Here is a 17,468-nt window from a genome sequence, read left to right on the forward strand (position 1 = left end):
GGAGCCGCTCCCCACGGTGTGTGTTATCCTGTTCGCCTGAAGACAGTGGGCGGGGCTCGCTCACGGTAAACACCGGCCTGTCGCACGGGCCCTGGCACGTGACTCCCTCCGTCACTGCTCCGTCCGGGGTGTTTGCGGCGACCCGCACGCCCCACGCGGCTCCCCCCAGGAGCTGAGGTTGCCCGGCTGTCCCCTTGGTGCCCGCCGGCGCCTTCTGACCTGGATGGACGCTGCGGGCCTCCCTGTCGCTGGTCTCCGGGAGGCTGTTGAGGAGCAGTGGTGCCCGCTGGGTCACCTCTGTGGTCCCCGCAACCGGCTGTGAGGTCAGGGTCAGCACGTCTTTGCACCTTCCAAACACGTGACCCCAGAGGCATCCAGGCACAACGTGGTTTGCACTGTCTCCCTGGCGGCTGGGGCGAGCCGCACAGAACTCGGACTGTCCCGTAGAATTTCACGGCTCTGGGGGCCCCTTTCCTGACTTCCTCCTCTCGCCGGTGGACACAGCTTTATCAGCCCCCTCCCCTCTCCGGGCTGGGCCGCTCCGCTCCGGCCTGGAGGGGGCCGGCCCCCAGGACCCCAGGAGAGCGGCCTGGGCTGGACACTGTGCAGGTGGTCTGCAAACAGGCCTTGTAGGACGGGGTGGGGGCTCAGGTCCTGCGGTCGGACCATGGCTCTGTGGCTGCTGACCCCCCACAAAGGCAGGTGTAAAGTCGGAAGGCTGCGCTGGAGCCCCAGCTCACAGTAGACACAGTCAGGGAAGCCGGCGCAGTAAACCGAGGTCTCCGGCCTTGGCCGGTGTTTCCGGCTTCCCCGTGTCCTTCCGTGCCGCACGTCCCTGTCCAGGCGCGGTTCACGTCCAGAAACACTGAGTGGCTCCTCCCATGGACCAGGCCCGCGGCTCCTGTCTCCGCCCAGGTGGCTGGATGGGGGGCAACCTGAATGAGGCAGAAGCAGCGCCTCAGGCGAGGAGCTCTGGCAGGGAGGGAGCAGGGCCTTTGGGAGCGCCACACTTGGGACGGCTGCACGAGGAGGGGGCCGCCAGGCGGCCTGGGTCTGCGAAGGGACCCGCTGCCCCGGGCGGTGGTGTGGGGGCGCCGGGAGGAGCTCGGCGTGGGCCCCTGCAGGGAGGGCCAGCAGCGGGGCACCGGCCATGAGGGGCTGTGACCGCGAGCATCTAGACCAGAGGGGCCAGCAAATGGTCAGCACGTGTTTTCTTCTGACCGGAGCTGTGCCCGCTCACCCACAGAGGTTTGTCACCAGGATGCCCAGCGGGGCCCTGCCCGCCTCCCTGCCCGCCTCCCTCATTCCTGGATGATCGGGCAGGCCTTCGCCCTGCCCGCCTACGAGATGCGTCTGCACTAGACTTTCTCGCTGGTCTTGGTCTGGGCCACTGCCTGTTGGCCTCCCACCGTGGAGGGTGGGGACCCGGCCCATTCTGCCTGCACCCCCCCCCCCCAAGCACCCTTCCTACGGCACTGCTGTGCACCCCTGCGTTGTGGTGAGATCCACACTCAGCATTTATACTGCTGAGGCCCTGCAATGCCAGTCACGGCCAAGCACACAGCCCACTGTAGTCACATTTACTCTGACGTAGTCGCTCCTGGTTGTCCGTTAGCCGTTCTGTCTCACGTACTTGTCCTCCCTCCGCTGCCGACTGTCTGAGTCTCTTCTCGTTCGGCCCAACGAAGTCTCCCCACTCATGTCCCTGAGGAGCCGCCCACCCCGAGCGTGGCCTGTGGACATGCTTCCTCGGGGACCAGAGGTGGCTGCTGCACCTCGTGGCCCAGGGCCACCCTGTGGTCCCCTCCACTGTTGTCCGAGGGCTGGTTTGCCTCTCCTGGCCAACTGCTCTGTCTCCCGTGTCCAGGATTCTGGGTTTGCTCCAGTCGCTCTCCGAGGAACGTGTGCAGGGTGCAAATGCTTTCCAAGACCTTGGTTCTCAGCCTCGATTGATCGTTTGGTCGGGAATTCCAGGTCGAAAATACTTTTTCCTTTGGAATAATGACGACCAGCTCCCTGTCCTTGTGGATCCAGTGGGTTCTTGAGAACTCCCAACGCATTTCTGACTGCCGGTTCCTTTATTTTTTCTCCTCCCGTGGGGCATGTGGTCCGTTTTGCTTCTCGGCTTTCTCTGCTTCACGGTTCTTCTCCTCGCCCTGGTCTGCAATCCCTTCTTCACACTCTTTCATCTGATTTCCAGGCCGTGAAACTGGTCTTTTCCCAGTTTCTCCCTCCATGTGGGTTTATGCCTAAAAGCAAAACAAAACCAACACAAACAAAAACCAATGACAACAGCAAAGCTTTCTCATCACTTAGGAGGGTTTTAGGAACAGCCAACGATGAAGCGCCACCTTTACCTGGAAGCTCTTTGGCAGCAGGTGTGGGGGGCTTGGTTAGCAGTGCCGGAAGCTTCTGCAGAGCTGCTGGAGACGGAGGCTGCCCACCCACGGGTGCTCTCTGGGACACTCGAATGCTGTGCAAGGACCGATGGCCCGGCACCCCTGACCCAACTTCGTGGGTGGCCCTTGCAGGTCTCACTGTCCAGATGTTCCCCAGTCCTGCTCACAGCACAGACCTGCAGCTCCAGCTTGGCCAGTGGCTGCCACAGTCCAGGAGTCGGAGGGGTAGCCGCTCTCCGTGCTTTGGGCTTGTAAAGTCGGCGACCTGTGAGTTCAGGCGGCGAGTGACCATCTCCCGGGGAGACTCCATCTGAGAGCGGAGAACTGCTGACCCGGAAGGTGCGGGAAGACCACCTCCTGACGTCTTTGTGCCCCTGGGTGGATCCACTCCGGAACCAGCGGCACCTGGACTTTGTGGCTCTGTAACAGGGTACAGCCAAGAGAGGGGACCCCAAATAGGGGTTTGGAATGGGGGGCCCAGAACTCAGGGTGTCCAGGAAATATTAGGATGTCCTCACCACCCCCCACCAGGTGTGGGTTGGGGGAAGGCACACATGGAGCAGGGCCATTGAGAGCCGTTTTGTATAGCAACAGCCTTGCAGCTAATCTCTGGTGTGGTCATTTAACATATCTGTAACCTTTAACTGGTTGCATAGATATGTTAAATAGCTGTGGCCATGTTCTGAGCCAGGGGAATGGAAATAACTTCCCCACCAAGACATAACTGGGAGGCAGGTCCCCCGAGTTACAGCGCCTGCGTGGGAGCTCAGAGAAGATTGGCTCCAGGACATGGGGCCACCCCTGCACAGACTCACGATGGCAGCCCAGTGAAGCTGGAAGGATATGACTGATGGCAAATGTAGCCGAGTGTGGGAGGCTGCAGAGGAAGGTTGGCGCAGGGATTTGAACCCAGACCGGGCGGCCCTGGGAGGAAGAACCACGCAGTTTTGGCAGAGTGGGGACTCCCGTGGCCCTGGGGGAGAGAATCACCACGCGGCTTTAGCAGGGAATCGGCACTCGGCTTTAGCAGAGTGGCAACCCCCCTCCTTGCAGCCGTTGTGCAGAGAGGACCACGCGGCTGGGGCAGTGGGGAGAGGACCGCGTGCCTGTGCCAGAGTGGGGACCCCCGCAGCTTCAGAAGGGGGAACCACCACCCGGCTTTAGCAGAGGTCCCGGCGACACAGCTGAGGGCACTGGGAACCCAGGGAGGCCTACCATCTGAGCATGGATCACTGGGAGGAACCGGGGGCTGCCTGAGCCACGGACTTCTATTTCCTTTTCCTGAGATATGGGACCCCAGACTGGGCAAAGGGGGGAAGGAAGGAAGGACTGTGTGTGTTTGTGGGTGCTTTAAGGGACTTGGGGATTTTGATGAAGACATTAGGTCCCGACTTTAAGTCTGTACAGCAGTAAATAAACATTTTATTTCCTTTTCACGAATCTCTAGGGAGACGTCTTCCCTATAAGGCGGTGGACATAACGGACTTTGGGGGCTCCTTTTGGTGGCAGTACGTTGCCCTCAGCCCCCCTCGGCCCCTTGTTGTTCTGTAACACAGTTCCGGGGGCCAGTGGACAGATGCGCTGGGGTATTCGAGCTGATGTGCACGGGGCGACTCCTGCAGTGACAGGAACCCTCGCTCAGAGATGAGACTTACTGTCCCTCCCCTCGTCCCCAGGGGAGGTGTGCCTGGCGTCCGCCCCCCCCCCCCCCCCGCAGCAGGTGTCACAGGAAAGACACACGCAGCAGAAGGACAGATGCCCACGGCACGTGATAGACCACGCCGGTCAGTGTTTGGGACTTCGAGAAACAGTGCCAGGAGTTTTCTTAATAATTTCAGTAACGTTAGGGCCTGAAAACTGAAGCTCGTTGAGAAATGTCTGACAGGCACTCAGGACACGTGTGCTTGGGCCTGACTTTGACAGGCGTGTGTCGGGGTCACGTGGTGAACGAGGAGGCACGCGTCAGAGACCAGCACCCACGCACCCTGGGCGCTGGGCCCTGTCTTCACCACCGGGGGCTCCACCACGGGGGCTCCACCACCGGGGGCTCCACCACCGGCGGGGGGGCTGCTGTGTGGAGACCACGTCGCGGTGCCCGTCACCCACGGGCTGAAGCGCGTCCCAGCGGCCGGTCCCACGAGGCCCGGCCACCGTGCCTGCCCCACCGCTCCCTTTCTATGAGTCCATCCGCCTGTTGGTACGTTGCCGGCTGCTCGTTCCTCAGCCGCAGGCGCAGCGACGGGCGGCTGCGACGAGGCCTCTGGCCTGGGAAGGCTCGAGTGCTCCTCGGAAGGTGCTGAGGGGTGCCCCGGAGGAGACACCGAGGCTCGGGGGTCGGGGGGTCTGGTCTGCACGCCTGTGGAGTTGGGAGGCAGGATCCCAGTCCACATCCGGCTTTTTCTAGCTCTCGTGACACCTTTGGGTGTGGTTTTCCCTCTGATTTTGCCCCTTGGGACAATCGCTCCTACCTGCGTGGTTTCGTCATCTTCCCGCATCGCTGCGAGCAGTTGACTCAGGTCCTTCCACCTCCGTGTGCAGGTGCGGCAGGTGCGGCAGGTGCGGCAGGTGCGGCAGGACTCGGGGCCTGAACCCACGCAGCTGTTGGTTTTTGTAAAGAAAGTTTTACCGTTGCACAGCCACGCCCCCGTTGCCCGTGTTTGTAAATGGAGTCGGAGCCCACCCGTTGCTGTGCTGCCCTGGGAGACCAGAGGGGTCCCCGCACAGCTGGTAACGGGCTCGGATGTGCAAAACACGCGTCTTCCGGCTCTTTCCAGGGAAAACCGACCGATGGCCGCAGGGAGGGCCGATCGGCTCACCGCCGTGGACTGGGCCCCTGTGTGGAGGCCGTGTGCGTCACAGAGCAGGGGCCTAAGGGGGAGGAGCCGGTGGCCACGTCTGTGTGCATTCTGTGAGCGCCGAGCACAGGTATCGGTGTGTCCTGTGCATTCGCCAACCGGCAGACCCCCAGCCCGACAGGGGCCCTGCCACGGCAGAGCCTGGTGTGACCGGGGGCGCGAACCCAGGATGGAGGCGGAGTTGGGGAGCACCAGCGCAGAACAAACGGAGTCTCCCCAGAATGCCCGTCGGGCCAGCGAGGCCAGGTCAGGGGCGAGCACAGGCTGCGCCCTGAGCCGCTGGGGGCCTGCGGGCCGTGCTGCGGGAGCACGGCGGCGGTGCATCGTCGGGGCAGCATCACCCTCGGTCCCGGGAAGAACCTCGTCTGCACGGCGGTCAAACTGCGTTTCCTGCCGAGAACGACAGAGTGGGGGGAGACACAGGGTGAGTCCGTCAGTGTTCTGGCGGACACACACAGCTCTTTCTGGGTCGGATCGCTGGGATTCTACTGAATCCTCCACATACCGCGTGGCTGTGTGGGTCCCGGCTCTGGAAGGGGCTCCACTTGCGTCCCAGATTCGTTGCTGTGTTGGGGACGGCGAGCTAAGGAGCCCAGGAAATCCACTGCTGCTCCCGTGGGAACCGGAGGAGGAGGGCTGGTGAGCACCACGTGCGGTGTGAAGACCTGGAGCTCGCACACTCACCCTTGGACCGGCACACACGGCCCGTCTAGACGTGTCCTCTCGGTCCTGTTGCTGCCCAGTGGCCCTTGAGTGGAGCCTTTTCCTTCGGAGCCCTGCCCCAGCGGAGCCTGCGTCAATGTCACCCTCGCTGCCACCCTCGCTGCCACCCTCAGTGTCACCCTCGCTGCCACCCTCGCTGCCACCCTCGCTGCCACCCTCACTGCCACCCTCAGTGTCACCCTCGCTGCCACCCTCGCTGCCACCCTCGCTGCCACCCTCACTGCCACCCTCAGTGTCACCCTCGCTGTCACCCTCGCTGTCACGAGGACGCAGCACCATCGGCCCCGCAGCCTGTGCCCCAGGCCGTCCCGGGCCGTCAGGACCCGGGCTGAGTCAGTCAGCGCTTTCCTGGGTCTCCCCCTGAGAGGTGCTGGCCCCCCCTGTGCTCTGTGTGCGGGGCCCCTCTCCACCTCAGGGGTCCCCAAGGGCGTTGGGGGTCTGGGAGGTGGAGGGAAGGGCTGCCCCCTTCTGTCTGGTCCTTCCTGTTCCGAGGGGTCAGTTTCACCGGACTCCAGACGCTCCCAGCTACTGCCGTGTGTCTTGGCAACGTCAGGGTCACCACCAGCTCTTCTGAAGCGGTCCCAGGGGCCGACGACCTGGGAGCTGGGGCCACGGGGCTGCACGCTGCTGTCCCCACACCCAGGACGCCTGTGCGGCTGCTCGGGGCCCTGTCCTGAAGATGGCTGGGGCCAGATGACCCTGGAGGCCAGACACCGAGGGAGGCGCCCCGGCTCTGCTCTGAGCCGGGAGCCGGGAGCCGGGAGCCTGGCTGCTGTTCGGGAAAGACACGGATGCGCTCTTCCCGCAGACGGCATCCCAGTGCAGCGGGGGTAGCTCGAGCCTGCCCCTGCGTCGTCTGCATCTCGGCTTCTCGTCTGTGCGGTGGGGGGGGGGGGGGGGCAGACGGTGTGGGCCACGCCCCCCGCCAGGGCGCTGGGAAACTGGAGACGGGGCCGTGGGGCGACCCCTTTGTTAAACTGTGATGCGTATGTGAGGGGATATCGTCAGCTGTCAAATAAAGTCATAACGGTCATAATTTCCGGAAAGGCTTCCTGTCAGGATGCACAGAGGCTCACCTGCGAGTCATCAGTCTCCTAGATGTACGCACTGACTGGGTTGCACATCATGTGTTCGCTTTCCGTTCTGGCTCTCGGAAACCTAAGTTCTTTTTTTTAAAGATTTTTATTTATTTATTTATTAACAGAGGCAAAGGGAGGGAGAAAGAGAGGGAAAGAAACACCAATGTGTGGTTGCCTCTTGCGCGCCCCCTACTGGGGACCCAGCCTGCAACCCAGGCATGTGCCCTGACTGGGAATCGAACCGGTGACCCTGTGGTTCACAGGCTGGCACTCAGTCCACGGAGCCACACCAGCCGGGGCCTGCTAAGTTCTTTTACTTATTTATTTGACATCTGTTTGAGCCGTTTTAGGCTGACTGGTTTAAAAAATGAGTCAGAAGCATGGAGTTTCCACATAGTCCCTCCCCCATAACGTCTCCTGTCATCGACACCTTCCCTTTTGTTACAGTTGGGCCAATGCCGACACATCACCACGAACTGAATGTCACAGTTTACACGAGGGCTCACTCTTGGGTTGTGCACCCTCTGGGCTGTGACCGACGGACAGTATCACACCAGGAGTGTCACTGCCCTGCAGGGCCCTGCCCCCACCTCCCCGGCCTGGCCCCTCCCCCTGGATCCTGGCGGCCTCGGGTCTTTGCACCGTCTCTGAGCTCGTGCCTTTTGCAGAATGCCACGCGGTTGGAGCCATGCGGCACGCAGCCTCTGGTGTTGGCTTCCTTCAGGAAGTGACACACCCGCCGTCTCCTCCGTGTCTGTCTGTGGCTTGGGCGCTGTCTCCGTCACCACATGGTGCTGCACACGCAGGGTGCGTGTGTGTGTGTGTGTGTGTGTGGACACGGGTGTCCGTGCCCCCAGTGCAAACCCTGGACTGCCAGTGGAGCGAGGAGCTGCCAGACTGTCTTTGGGGTCGCCAGCCTCCCCGCGTCCTCCCAGTGCCGGGAGGTGTCCGTTCCGGCAGGTGTGTGGCAGCGCCTCCCTGTTCTAATTTGCAGTCACCTAAGGACACATGGTGCTTGCCATCCCTGCACCCGACGATGGGGCTCCTGTTAGAGCTTTTGCCCATCGAACGGGTGGGCGGTCTGCTTTCCTGGTGGTGGGTGCTCAGGAGCCTGGACTCTGGGAGCCCGGCTTCTGTCTGACACAGCTCTTGCACAGGTTGCCTCCCAGCCTGGGGCTTGCCTTTGCGTTCTCTCAATGCGTGTGCATCTCTCCTTGTTCGACCTCACCGCCCCCTCCAGCTGGGCTGGAGCACTGTGGACGTTCGGGTTCACGGCTGTCAAGGCGCTGACACCCCCTTCCCGTGCACCACGGGTGCGTCCTGCAGCTGGTGGCGTCTCCAGATGTGAGCCAGTCACCGGTGCTCAACCCCAGACCTCGAGTCCTTCCTGGGGGGTTGTTGCTGCTGTCATCGGCCCCCCGGCCTGCGGCCCGTGGAGCTGGCCGGGTGTCCCGGAGCCGCCCGCGCGGCATTTCTGCTGACTGGGGTCAGCTGTGGGTGCCAGTCGCTGGAATGGCCAGACGCTGGCCGGGTCACGCCGAAGACATTCCTGCCGTGTGAAGCAAGCCTGCTCGTATTTTCGGTTTGCCAGGACTGATGAATTAGAGTGCTTGGACTCCCCGCGGCTCGCTGTTTATCAATGCCTCTGACAGGAGGAGGGCTGCTCTCGCTCCTGCTTTTTCTAGAAGCATGACCACATCCCGGCTGTTGCAGAGGCGAGGGCAGGAGAGGGTGGCAGCGGGACGCGGCACAGGAGGCCCGTGGGACGCGGGTCTGGGGACAGCAGGTAGCGGAGCCGGCCTGACAGCTGTCACTGCCCCTCAGACGGTCGGCGGCCGCCACGCGGCAGGTGCAGCCGCCTCCGACTGAGCCTCTGCCTCGCGGCGAGGACGCCCGGCCAAGGCCCTGCTGGCCCCGATCACTCACGGGCGCACACTCCACCGAGTGAGGTAAGGAACAGGTGCGCCCGGCTCGCTGCTGGGGCGGCAGGCGCTGCCCCAGGGCTCCGCCGCGGCCCGGGGAGGGCGGGAGGGCTCACGGCTGCTGGGCTCTGCAGTCGGCGCCCCGGGGCGGGGGGACTCCAGCTGCACCCGCCTCGGCCCCCGCCGCCCTGTCCAGGCACACAGACGTCGCAGGGCACCGGGGAGCCGCGCTGCTGCCTGTGCCCACGTCCGGCACCCCCTTCGCTGTCTGTCTCCGGGGACCTCCCAGAGCCCAGGGGGCAGGTGGCCCCTCTGCGCCCCGTTTCCCGGGGCCGGGGAGCCGCCAGCCTCTGCCAGAGCTGGAGCCCGGCTCCGTGCCCTCAGACCGTTGGTAACACAGCTTGCTGATGGCACCGTGTGTGCCAATATTTTCTTTTTGCTACAACATTAAGGGATTTTTGTTGTTTGCTTTGCTAGATTTGAGACAGTCTCTTCTGTTCCCCGGGGACAGGTGGTTCTGAGCAGATGGGGCTGCACTGAAATGCTCCCGGGGCGGCCGGGAGGAGCCAGTCCCGGGGCGAGCAGCCGCAGTTTGGTGCACCCTGCCCCTCGGTTGGAGGTGCCGCGCCCCCACCCTTCCTCGCTCAGGACGATGCACCTCGGGGCGCGGGGGGCGGCGGCCGGCCGTCCGCAGTGCGGAGTGAGCGGCCGACCGAGGTTCTAACGGGGCCCCGAACAGCTGCCGCCCCCCAAAGCCCAGCCAGGCGTCCGACGGGAGCCCGATTGCTGCCCGCCGCGGGAGATGAGCCCGTATGCGCTCTGCCTGAACACACATGTGCACATACATGCGTCGGCCCCGCGGCTATAAATAACTGTGCAAACAAAACCCAGTGTTCTGCCCACTATTTTTAGAGCGAGAGGAGCTGTGGGAAAGACGCGGGGACCTTCTTGTGAGAACACGTCCCCCCGAGGCCGTTCCCAGGGTCTCGCTAGAGACGGCGGAACAGATGATCCGAGTTTTGCCATTTTTAGAGATGTTTTCCTTAAAATATTGTTCGGAGTTTTTGGTTTACTGTCTACACGAGAAGGAAAGTAGAGGGTTTAGGGAAAACATGACTAAAAATAGAGAATTTAAACAGATGTATTTAAACAACAAAGATGTATTTATAACAATATCTTTTCCGAGTGAACAAAAACGGTCATATATCTCGGTAAACGTATTTGGGCTAAACCCCCTTACTGTAGCAGAGAAACAGTTGAGTTTTTGCACGCCTCGACCCGTGTCATCCACAGGCATGTTCCCGCTCACTCTAACCTTGTTTATTTGTTAAACGATAATTTAACAGAGCAGGGTGAGCATCGAAAGCACGTTTCCGAGTTTGTCTGTTGCTTGTATCTCTGGTTCTTAAGACGAGCGGCCTCAGGGGTGGCGGCAGACTTGCAGGTAGTTGGTCAGATTCGTGAGGCCCGTGGTATTGGTGCTGTGACTGTGGGATGCTCTGACGTGGTCTTCAAGTGACTCCGTGGTCCTGGTCGGTGACCACCCGGACCGGGAGCTCACGTCCAGCGCAGAGTTCCGAGCACGCAGCGGGCGCGTGGGAGGGAGGCGGCCTGGCGAACCGTGACTGCTTCCTTCCCCCGCTCCGCCAGAGACTGGACCCCGAAGGGCCAGGGTCGCCCAAAAATCCGGTCCCTGCCATTCCGGGCGTATATTTCCAAAGCAAGCTGTGTAAGTCAGAGTAAGGACCTTAACCCGGCGGAGAGCGCCTGGGGCGCAGGGAGAACCGTGTAACCGAGGGTTCCAGGCCCGCGGGGCGGGGGCGGGGGCGGGGCGCGGGGCGGGCGACGCCGGTAGTGACACGCGCTGCCTCTTGTCCCCGCAGCTGGAAGCCCCGGGGGACGGCCGCCGCCCCGGCGCCCACATGATCAGAGCCGCCAGGGTCCCTGCGGACCGGCCGGTGCGCATCGCCTTCAGCCTCGACGGCGCCCCAGGTACCTTGTGCGGGGCGGGCAGGGGGGCGCCCGGGGGGCCTGCGGGGACTCGGCGCCGGCCCGGGGCTTCCAGACGCGCCTCTGCCGCCGCCCCCCGCCCCCCTCGCTGGTCGTTTCAGCCCATTTCAGCGTTTGTTCTAGAGCCCGTGGGCCGCCCCCGCGTCTAACGACGGCGAAGCGGCCGCGGTTAGAACGTCAGGAGGAGACCGTGCGGAGAGCCGCCGCCGCCCGCCCGCCGGGGTGGGAGCCGCGGGGCTTGGGACCGGCAGCGGCTCCTGCGGCCCGGCTGCGCTGCGGGCGGTGCAGCGGGGACGGGAGGCCGCCTGCGGGGGTGGCAGGGCCAGAGGCGCCAGGGCCCTCACCGCCTCTTCCGCCCGCAGGCGCCGAGTCGCAGCCGCTTTGACCGGGCCCTGGGCGGGGGGGGACCTCTTCCCTGGCCTGAGGTCGTCTGGGAACGTCCCGCCGGCAGGCGCTCCAACAGCATTGCCGCGGGGACCTCGGGGCTCCCCAGGGCTGACCTGACATCTGTCAGTCGTCTGTGTCCGTCATCTGTCCTCTGCCTTTTCCTCCCGCCGCACCGCGCCGTGCGGGCGCTGCTTTAGCAGCCGGGCCGGGAAGGGGCAGGTTCCCGCGCCAGCACAGCACGGCGGGGCCGGGGCCCGGGAAGCCCGAGGGGACCGGGCTGGGCTGTGCCAGGGATCGCGGTGGCGACAGTGGGGACACCGCCTGCCTTGGCCCCATCTGGCCTTCCCACAGCTGCTCGCACCCCACCCGCCCACTCCCGCCCCGTGTGCGTCCCCAGGGTGTCCCCTCCAAGGACAGGAGTGAAGGGGACCCTCCCTGTCACCACGCGGAAATGACGACTGGCCTCAGCTGCGCTTGTCCTGGCCTCAGGCCCCGGTTCTTCTGGGCGGGTGTCCGCGTTCCCGCCTCGCAGAGACGGAGGCGGAGGCTCGGGTCGGGAGCGTGTGGTGCGCTGTGCGGGCGCAGGCCGTGCGCTCCCGGGAAACCCCCCAGACGCCCACGGGAAACGGGGCCGCTGAGGTGCACGCTTGGGGGGGGCTCCGTGGTGCCGCATGTGTGGTTGAGTGGCGTCCACGAGAACGGGGCCCGTTTTTTGCCCGTGGATGTCGGCCTGTTCGCGTCCCAGGGGCCTGACGCGAGGTGCGCCCCCAGTCGGGTTAGCGCCAGTTCTTTCCGCTCCTGCGGGCTCCTCCGCGACGGTGCGGGGCGGAGGTGAACAGGTCCTGTAGCGTCGGGAAGGCACGGTCTTTACTCCCGTTTCCATCACTGTTTGTACGATCTTTTTTTTTAGCCAGTTTTCTGTGTGTTTTTTTAAAGATTTTATTTATTTATTTTTAGAGAGGGAAGGGAGGGGGAGAGAGAGAGAGAGGGAGGAACATCAATGTGCGGTTGCTGGGGGTCATGGCCTGCAACCCAGGCATGTGTCCTGGCTGGGAATCGAACCTGCGACACTCTGGTTCGCAGTCCATGCTCCATCCACTGAGCTGCGCCAGCCAGGGCTTGTTTGTACGACCTTGGGTGAGTTGCCGACTCTGCCGAGCTGCGGTTCCCCACAAGATGGGGAAGGTCGTCCCCAGGGTCGTCCCCAGGGTCGTCCAGGCGTCAAGCACAGCGCTCGACCCGGACCGAGCGCTCAGCGGGCACCTGGGCCCTCCACACCTCTCACGTCTCCTCCACCGACACAGACTTTGCCGTCCAGGGGCCGGCGAGGAGTCGGGGACTGGCCGTGCAGCCGGTGGGTGTGGGTGTGGGTGTCCCGGCTTCTCCTCTCACATCGTGCTCTGACCTCGGCTCAGCCTCTGTGCCCCCAGACTCCTCTTGCCCGAGGTGGGCGAGGTGCGCAAAGGGGGGCACGGTGGGACTCCTGCTGCGGGTTCCTGAGGCAGAGAGTATTGGGGGGGCCGTGACGTGCGGAGCAGACGCCACAGCCTCTCGGCAGACGTGGCCGTCAGCCGGGGCCTGAGGGCGGGCGGGGAATGGGAAGGCAGTGCAGATCTGGTGCGGTTGCTGGTGGCACCCTTCCCTCCAAACACAAGGCAGGAGCACCTCCTGCGTCCGGAGGAGCTCGGTATAGGTGTGGTCCGTACGTGCGCACGGCCTCCTCCCCTGGGGCGGGGTCTGGACGAAGAGGCAGCTGCCCGGCCGCGCTCTGAGCTGGGCATCGGCCCCGCGGCCTCGCCGGGGACCCGAGGCTGCCCAGACGGCAGTGGGCTGCGGCTACCAAGCCGATCGCAGAAGTTCCGCAGAGGAGCTGGGACCTGATCAGAGCAGCAAAGGGTGCGAGCTCGTGGGCGAGGGAGCCGTGTGACGAAAGCGGGGCGGGGGGGGGGTGCTCAGTCGGCGGAGAGTTCCGGAAGGTGGAGAGAAGGGGTGGCAGAGGCTTTCTGCGGTGGTGCAGGGCCGGCGTGGGGCGGCCTGGGGCCGAGGAGGCCACGGCTGGACTCGGGGCTGGACTCGGAGCGTGCTCCGGATGGGCAGGAAGGCCCCAGGCTCAGGCCGTCCCTCGGAGACGGGGGTCGGTCCCTGGTCAGGACAGCAGCAGGAGCCCCAAGGCTGCAGACAGACCACAGGTCTCGGGGGGGCTGAGATGAGGAAGGGAGGAGGCTGTCAGGAGGCAGAGCGGAGTCCTTCGTGAGGACTAGCCCGTGGCCAGAAACCCGCATCTGTGGTAAACCAGGGGTGCGGCGTCCACACTGGGAACTCTCAGGAGTTCACTTTCTGAGCTGGGACCTCGATGGGTTAGTTTTCCCAACGGAAAACGTGCAGCAGAGAAATGGGATCCCGCCTCCTGGGTCCCTTCTCCAGCCGGGGAGCGCTGAGGGTTGCGCTGGCCTGAGGGTTTCACGCTTATCGCTTGAGTTTTCTCTGTCTCCATTGTAGCTGAAACCTGGCACACTCCCGTGTAAATGTACACCTTCACGCTGGGGTTCTTTTTTTTGAAAGTTTTCGGTTTTTATCTAGAAAAAGTCAAGGATACTGATATGAGCCCAAGCGGGTGGCTTTCAACATTTTGTTTTAAAAAAAAATCTTGCAAGCTGTCAGGATTTTTCATAGTTAGGCATAAATTAATCACAAGGCATTCAGCTTAAAAAAACCCAAGACCCATTCGGTTGGTGTCTGTTTTAAGAAATACTATTTTCTCCTCCCACGCCAGGGTAGCTGCGTGTGTGGCCATGGCAACCGTGTGGTGTAGCTGCGAGGGCTGCCCTTGAGTCTGATTTAACCGGGTCTGTGTGAATGTCTCTCTGTGTCACGTGCCAAACGGGCTCCTGGCGAGACTGGGAAGCAGGTGCTGGGTCTCTTGCCATTGACCCCTCCCTTCACCTCCTCCTGCCCTTGGAGCCCTTCGGCTGTGTTTCCACCTCCTCCCCTGGGCCCCAGGATCCAGGACTCCTTCGTCTGGGACCCCGGGAAACCGCATTCTCACCTCGCAAAAACGAGTAGGGAGGTGTCAGTAGGAGTTAAGGGATCAAGTCCCCACTGGACGCTGTCAGCCAGCTTGTGGGGTGGCCTCTGGGCGCCGGGCCTCTCTCGAGTTGTGCCCTGTCCCCACTCCGACCCTGTGTCTGCAGCGCAGCTCAGCGCATGGCGGCCGTCATCTGAGGAAACCCCTGACCCTCTCCAGAGCAGGGCCAGGTGCCAGCCGTGAACTCAGCTACCAAATGCTGTGAAATCTGGGACTCAGTACGGGCAACCACCTTCCTTTTCAGGTGCAGATTCTGTGGAACACAGCCGCATCTATTGGTTGGAGTCTGTTGCCTGAGGCCTTGGAGAAGGCCAGTGAGGAGGCAGGTGCTTCGAGTCGTGTCGTTTTATCCGCTCAGTCCTGGCAGCGCCTCAGGGGGGAGTGTGGTCGTGCCCGTTTCACCGGTGGGACCCCCGGCCGGGGGAGGTTCCATGGTGCCCCCACGGCCCGTCGTGAACAGTGCCGAGACGGGGTCCAAAGCCAGGCCCTTTGTCCCCCCTCTGGAGGCAGGGCCCACGGGGGAAGGAGGAGATGCGGGGACTTCCTGAGAGAGCTGAGCTTCCCGCGGCCGCGGGAGCGATGGGACAGTGAGCGCCGGCACGTCTGTGGGGAGCAGGAGGAAGGACAGTGGGGTCAGTGTTGTCGGGTGGAAAATGGGCTTCCTCGGGGCTCGTTCTGAAGCAGATGTTTCCGGGGGGCGTTGTAAGCTGAGTAAGTAAAAACGCCCTTACGGAAGGAAAGCCGGTAAGACGCACAGGATCTGGGTCGCTACGAGAGTGGCGACCAGATGAGTGGCTCTAAGGAGCATAAACCCCCGCCGCCCTCGCACGGCCTCACACTCTGTGCGGAGAAGCACCGTCCGGGCTGCAGGGTGGACGGTCTCGCTTCCGGGCAGCCTGTGGTGCAGGTCCGGGCGACGAGGTGATTAACATTCGTAATCAACTAATATTGATCATGAAGAGCTGACTGCTTGCCCGGGGTCACACCAAATCTCTGCCTGTGTCCACATTTATACCCGTTTCTATGCTTTTAATTCTATGGCCGAGAAAGCCTAGTGCGAATTAGAGGGTCACATCTCCAACGCTTAGTGAGCAGGAAACAGTTAAAAAAACGCTTCTGGTGATTCAAAACGACGTGGTGTTCTACGAGGAGCTGGGGATCCAGACGCTTCCTCAAAGAGCTCTCGGACAAACTGTTAACATGGATTAGCAAGCAGCCTTATATCGCTTACTGCATTTCTGTGAATGAAACATTAACCTGCGTTTAGATTTGCAGTGCGAGTGCTCCAGGCCCCTTCGTGCGTCAAGGGAGAGTTTGCTTGGGCAGGAAGGTCCAAGGGAACGACCTTTATGTGGAGATTTGAATGGACGGGGCCGGCCCCGAGCTGGTGGCCGCACCAGGCGGCCTCCCGGGACGGGCACCAGGAGCCGCGGTCAGGGGCCGGTGCTTCCCTGCGTCCTTCGGGCGAAGAGCAGAGGTGCCGGCAGCCTCTGTCGTGGTTCCTGCGTGCACACACACATGCACGCACACACGCACGCACACACACGTTCATGCACACTCATACATGCACATACTCGTACACATTCACACTCACACACATACATACTCATACACACATTCACAAACACACCCATGCACATACACACACAGGCTTATGCACTAGACACTCACACACACAAGTGCATTCGTATGCATACACACACAGACACACTCACACAGACAGACGCTTTGCCTCCCCATCACCCTTTCCGTGTGATTCATGGTGAAAAGGAATGGAAATCAGACATGACTGTATCAAACAGTTGTTATTATCACTGACTGCTTCCTAGGTGCCAGGCTTTAGGAGAGCTGACTGACAGATGCCTTCCTTTACTGATCCCTACCTTCTGAGACAGCGAACGTCACACCCATTTTGCAGAGGACAAACTGAGTCTCGGAGAGGTTATGCAGACTGTCCCCATTCCCCAAGCTTCCAGTGCAGGTCCGTCCCACAGAACGCTCCCCGGCCCCCCAGTGTCCTCAGTGGGAAGAGACAGTTCAGGGACAGCTGGTGCATGACCCTGGGCGCTGCGGCCGCAGCCCCAGCCCACCTGCCCCCTCTGTGTGCTCACCCCTGCCACCCTGGAGGGTGGGCTGTGGGACACGAGCACCCCGGGGTCAGACCACAGACAGGACCGGCTCGCCGCTTGTGGAGGGGCCGTGCGGCACTCGGGCCCCTGTTCAGAGATGACGTCGGCTCTGCAGACCCTCTGGGGACCGCCTGTCTCCCGCCTGAGAGGCCTGGCCAGGAGCTCCGTGCACCTGCGCAGGCATGTGACCAGGAGGCTGGCCCCGACTGCCGGACGTGCAGACGGATGGCACAGAGTCTGAGCAGGTGGCCTCTCGGGTCCCTGGCCGGGGAGGGGGAGGAGCCTGAGGAGCCCCTCCGTGTGGATTCGGTCGTCCCGCCCAGCCCCCAGCTGCGTCTGGGATGGAGACCCCGTGGGGCGGGAGTCCAGCCAGGACGCCGCCGGAGCAGTGGCTGCCGGACGCTGGCTCACACCCCTGGTCTGGCTCTGGGAAGGTGTCACCTGTCCACTGCGGAGTGGAAGGAACAAGGACACGGCGGTGAGGGCTTCTCAGGGTTTGTTCTGTTCATAAAGCTAAATGGACCCACTGCAGTGGACACTCTTCTGGTCTAAGATGACATTTGTCTTCTGGTTTTGGTGTTAAATGTTCTCTGTCACCTCGGCTGTATGGGCCAGTGGGTTGGACATTGTCTCGCAAAGCGGAAGGTCGCCGGTTCGATCCCTGGTCAGGGCACAGGCCTGGGCTACGGGCGGGGTCCCTGGTCATGGCCCGTACGAGAAGCCACCGACCCATGATTCTCTCCCTCCCTCCCTCCCTTCCCCCCCTGGAAACCCTCTCCCCCTCCCTGTCCACAAAAGCACAGCAATGACAACACGGCCCCCAGGCGAGGCTCAAGTAGGAAAGTGTTCTCCCTGCCATGAAGAGACACGGATGACCCG

The 17,468-nt window shown here is 62.7% G+C and overlaps 1 protein-coding gene across 1 annotated transcript in view; it reads left to right on the top strand.

The window, feature by feature from the left end:
- The first annotated feature begins 8,579 nt into the window (after positions 1-8,579).
- MAP3K7CL (MAP3K7 C-terminal like) overlaps positions 8,580-17,468 on the top strand; it is a 32,663-nt gene continuing 23,774 nt past the window's right edge. Inside the window, exons 1-2 of the mRNA XM_028503965.2 lie at positions 8,580-9,005; positions 10,862-10,970. Coding sequence (XP_028359766.1) covers positions 10,901-10,970 — 70 coding nt within the window. The 5' untranslated portion in view covers positions 8,580-9,005; positions 10,862-10,900. The remainder of the gene's footprint in view (positions 9,006-10,861; positions 10,971-17,468) is intronic.

Source organism: Phyllostomus discolor, chromosome 2, assembly GCF_004126475.2.
Source record: "Phyllostomus discolor isolate MPI-MPIP mPhyDis1 chromosome 2, mPhyDis1.pri.v3, whole genome shotgun sequence".
Classification (NCBI taxonomy): Eukaryota; Metazoa; Chordata; class Mammalia; order Chiroptera; family Phyllostomidae; genus Phyllostomus; species Phyllostomus discolor.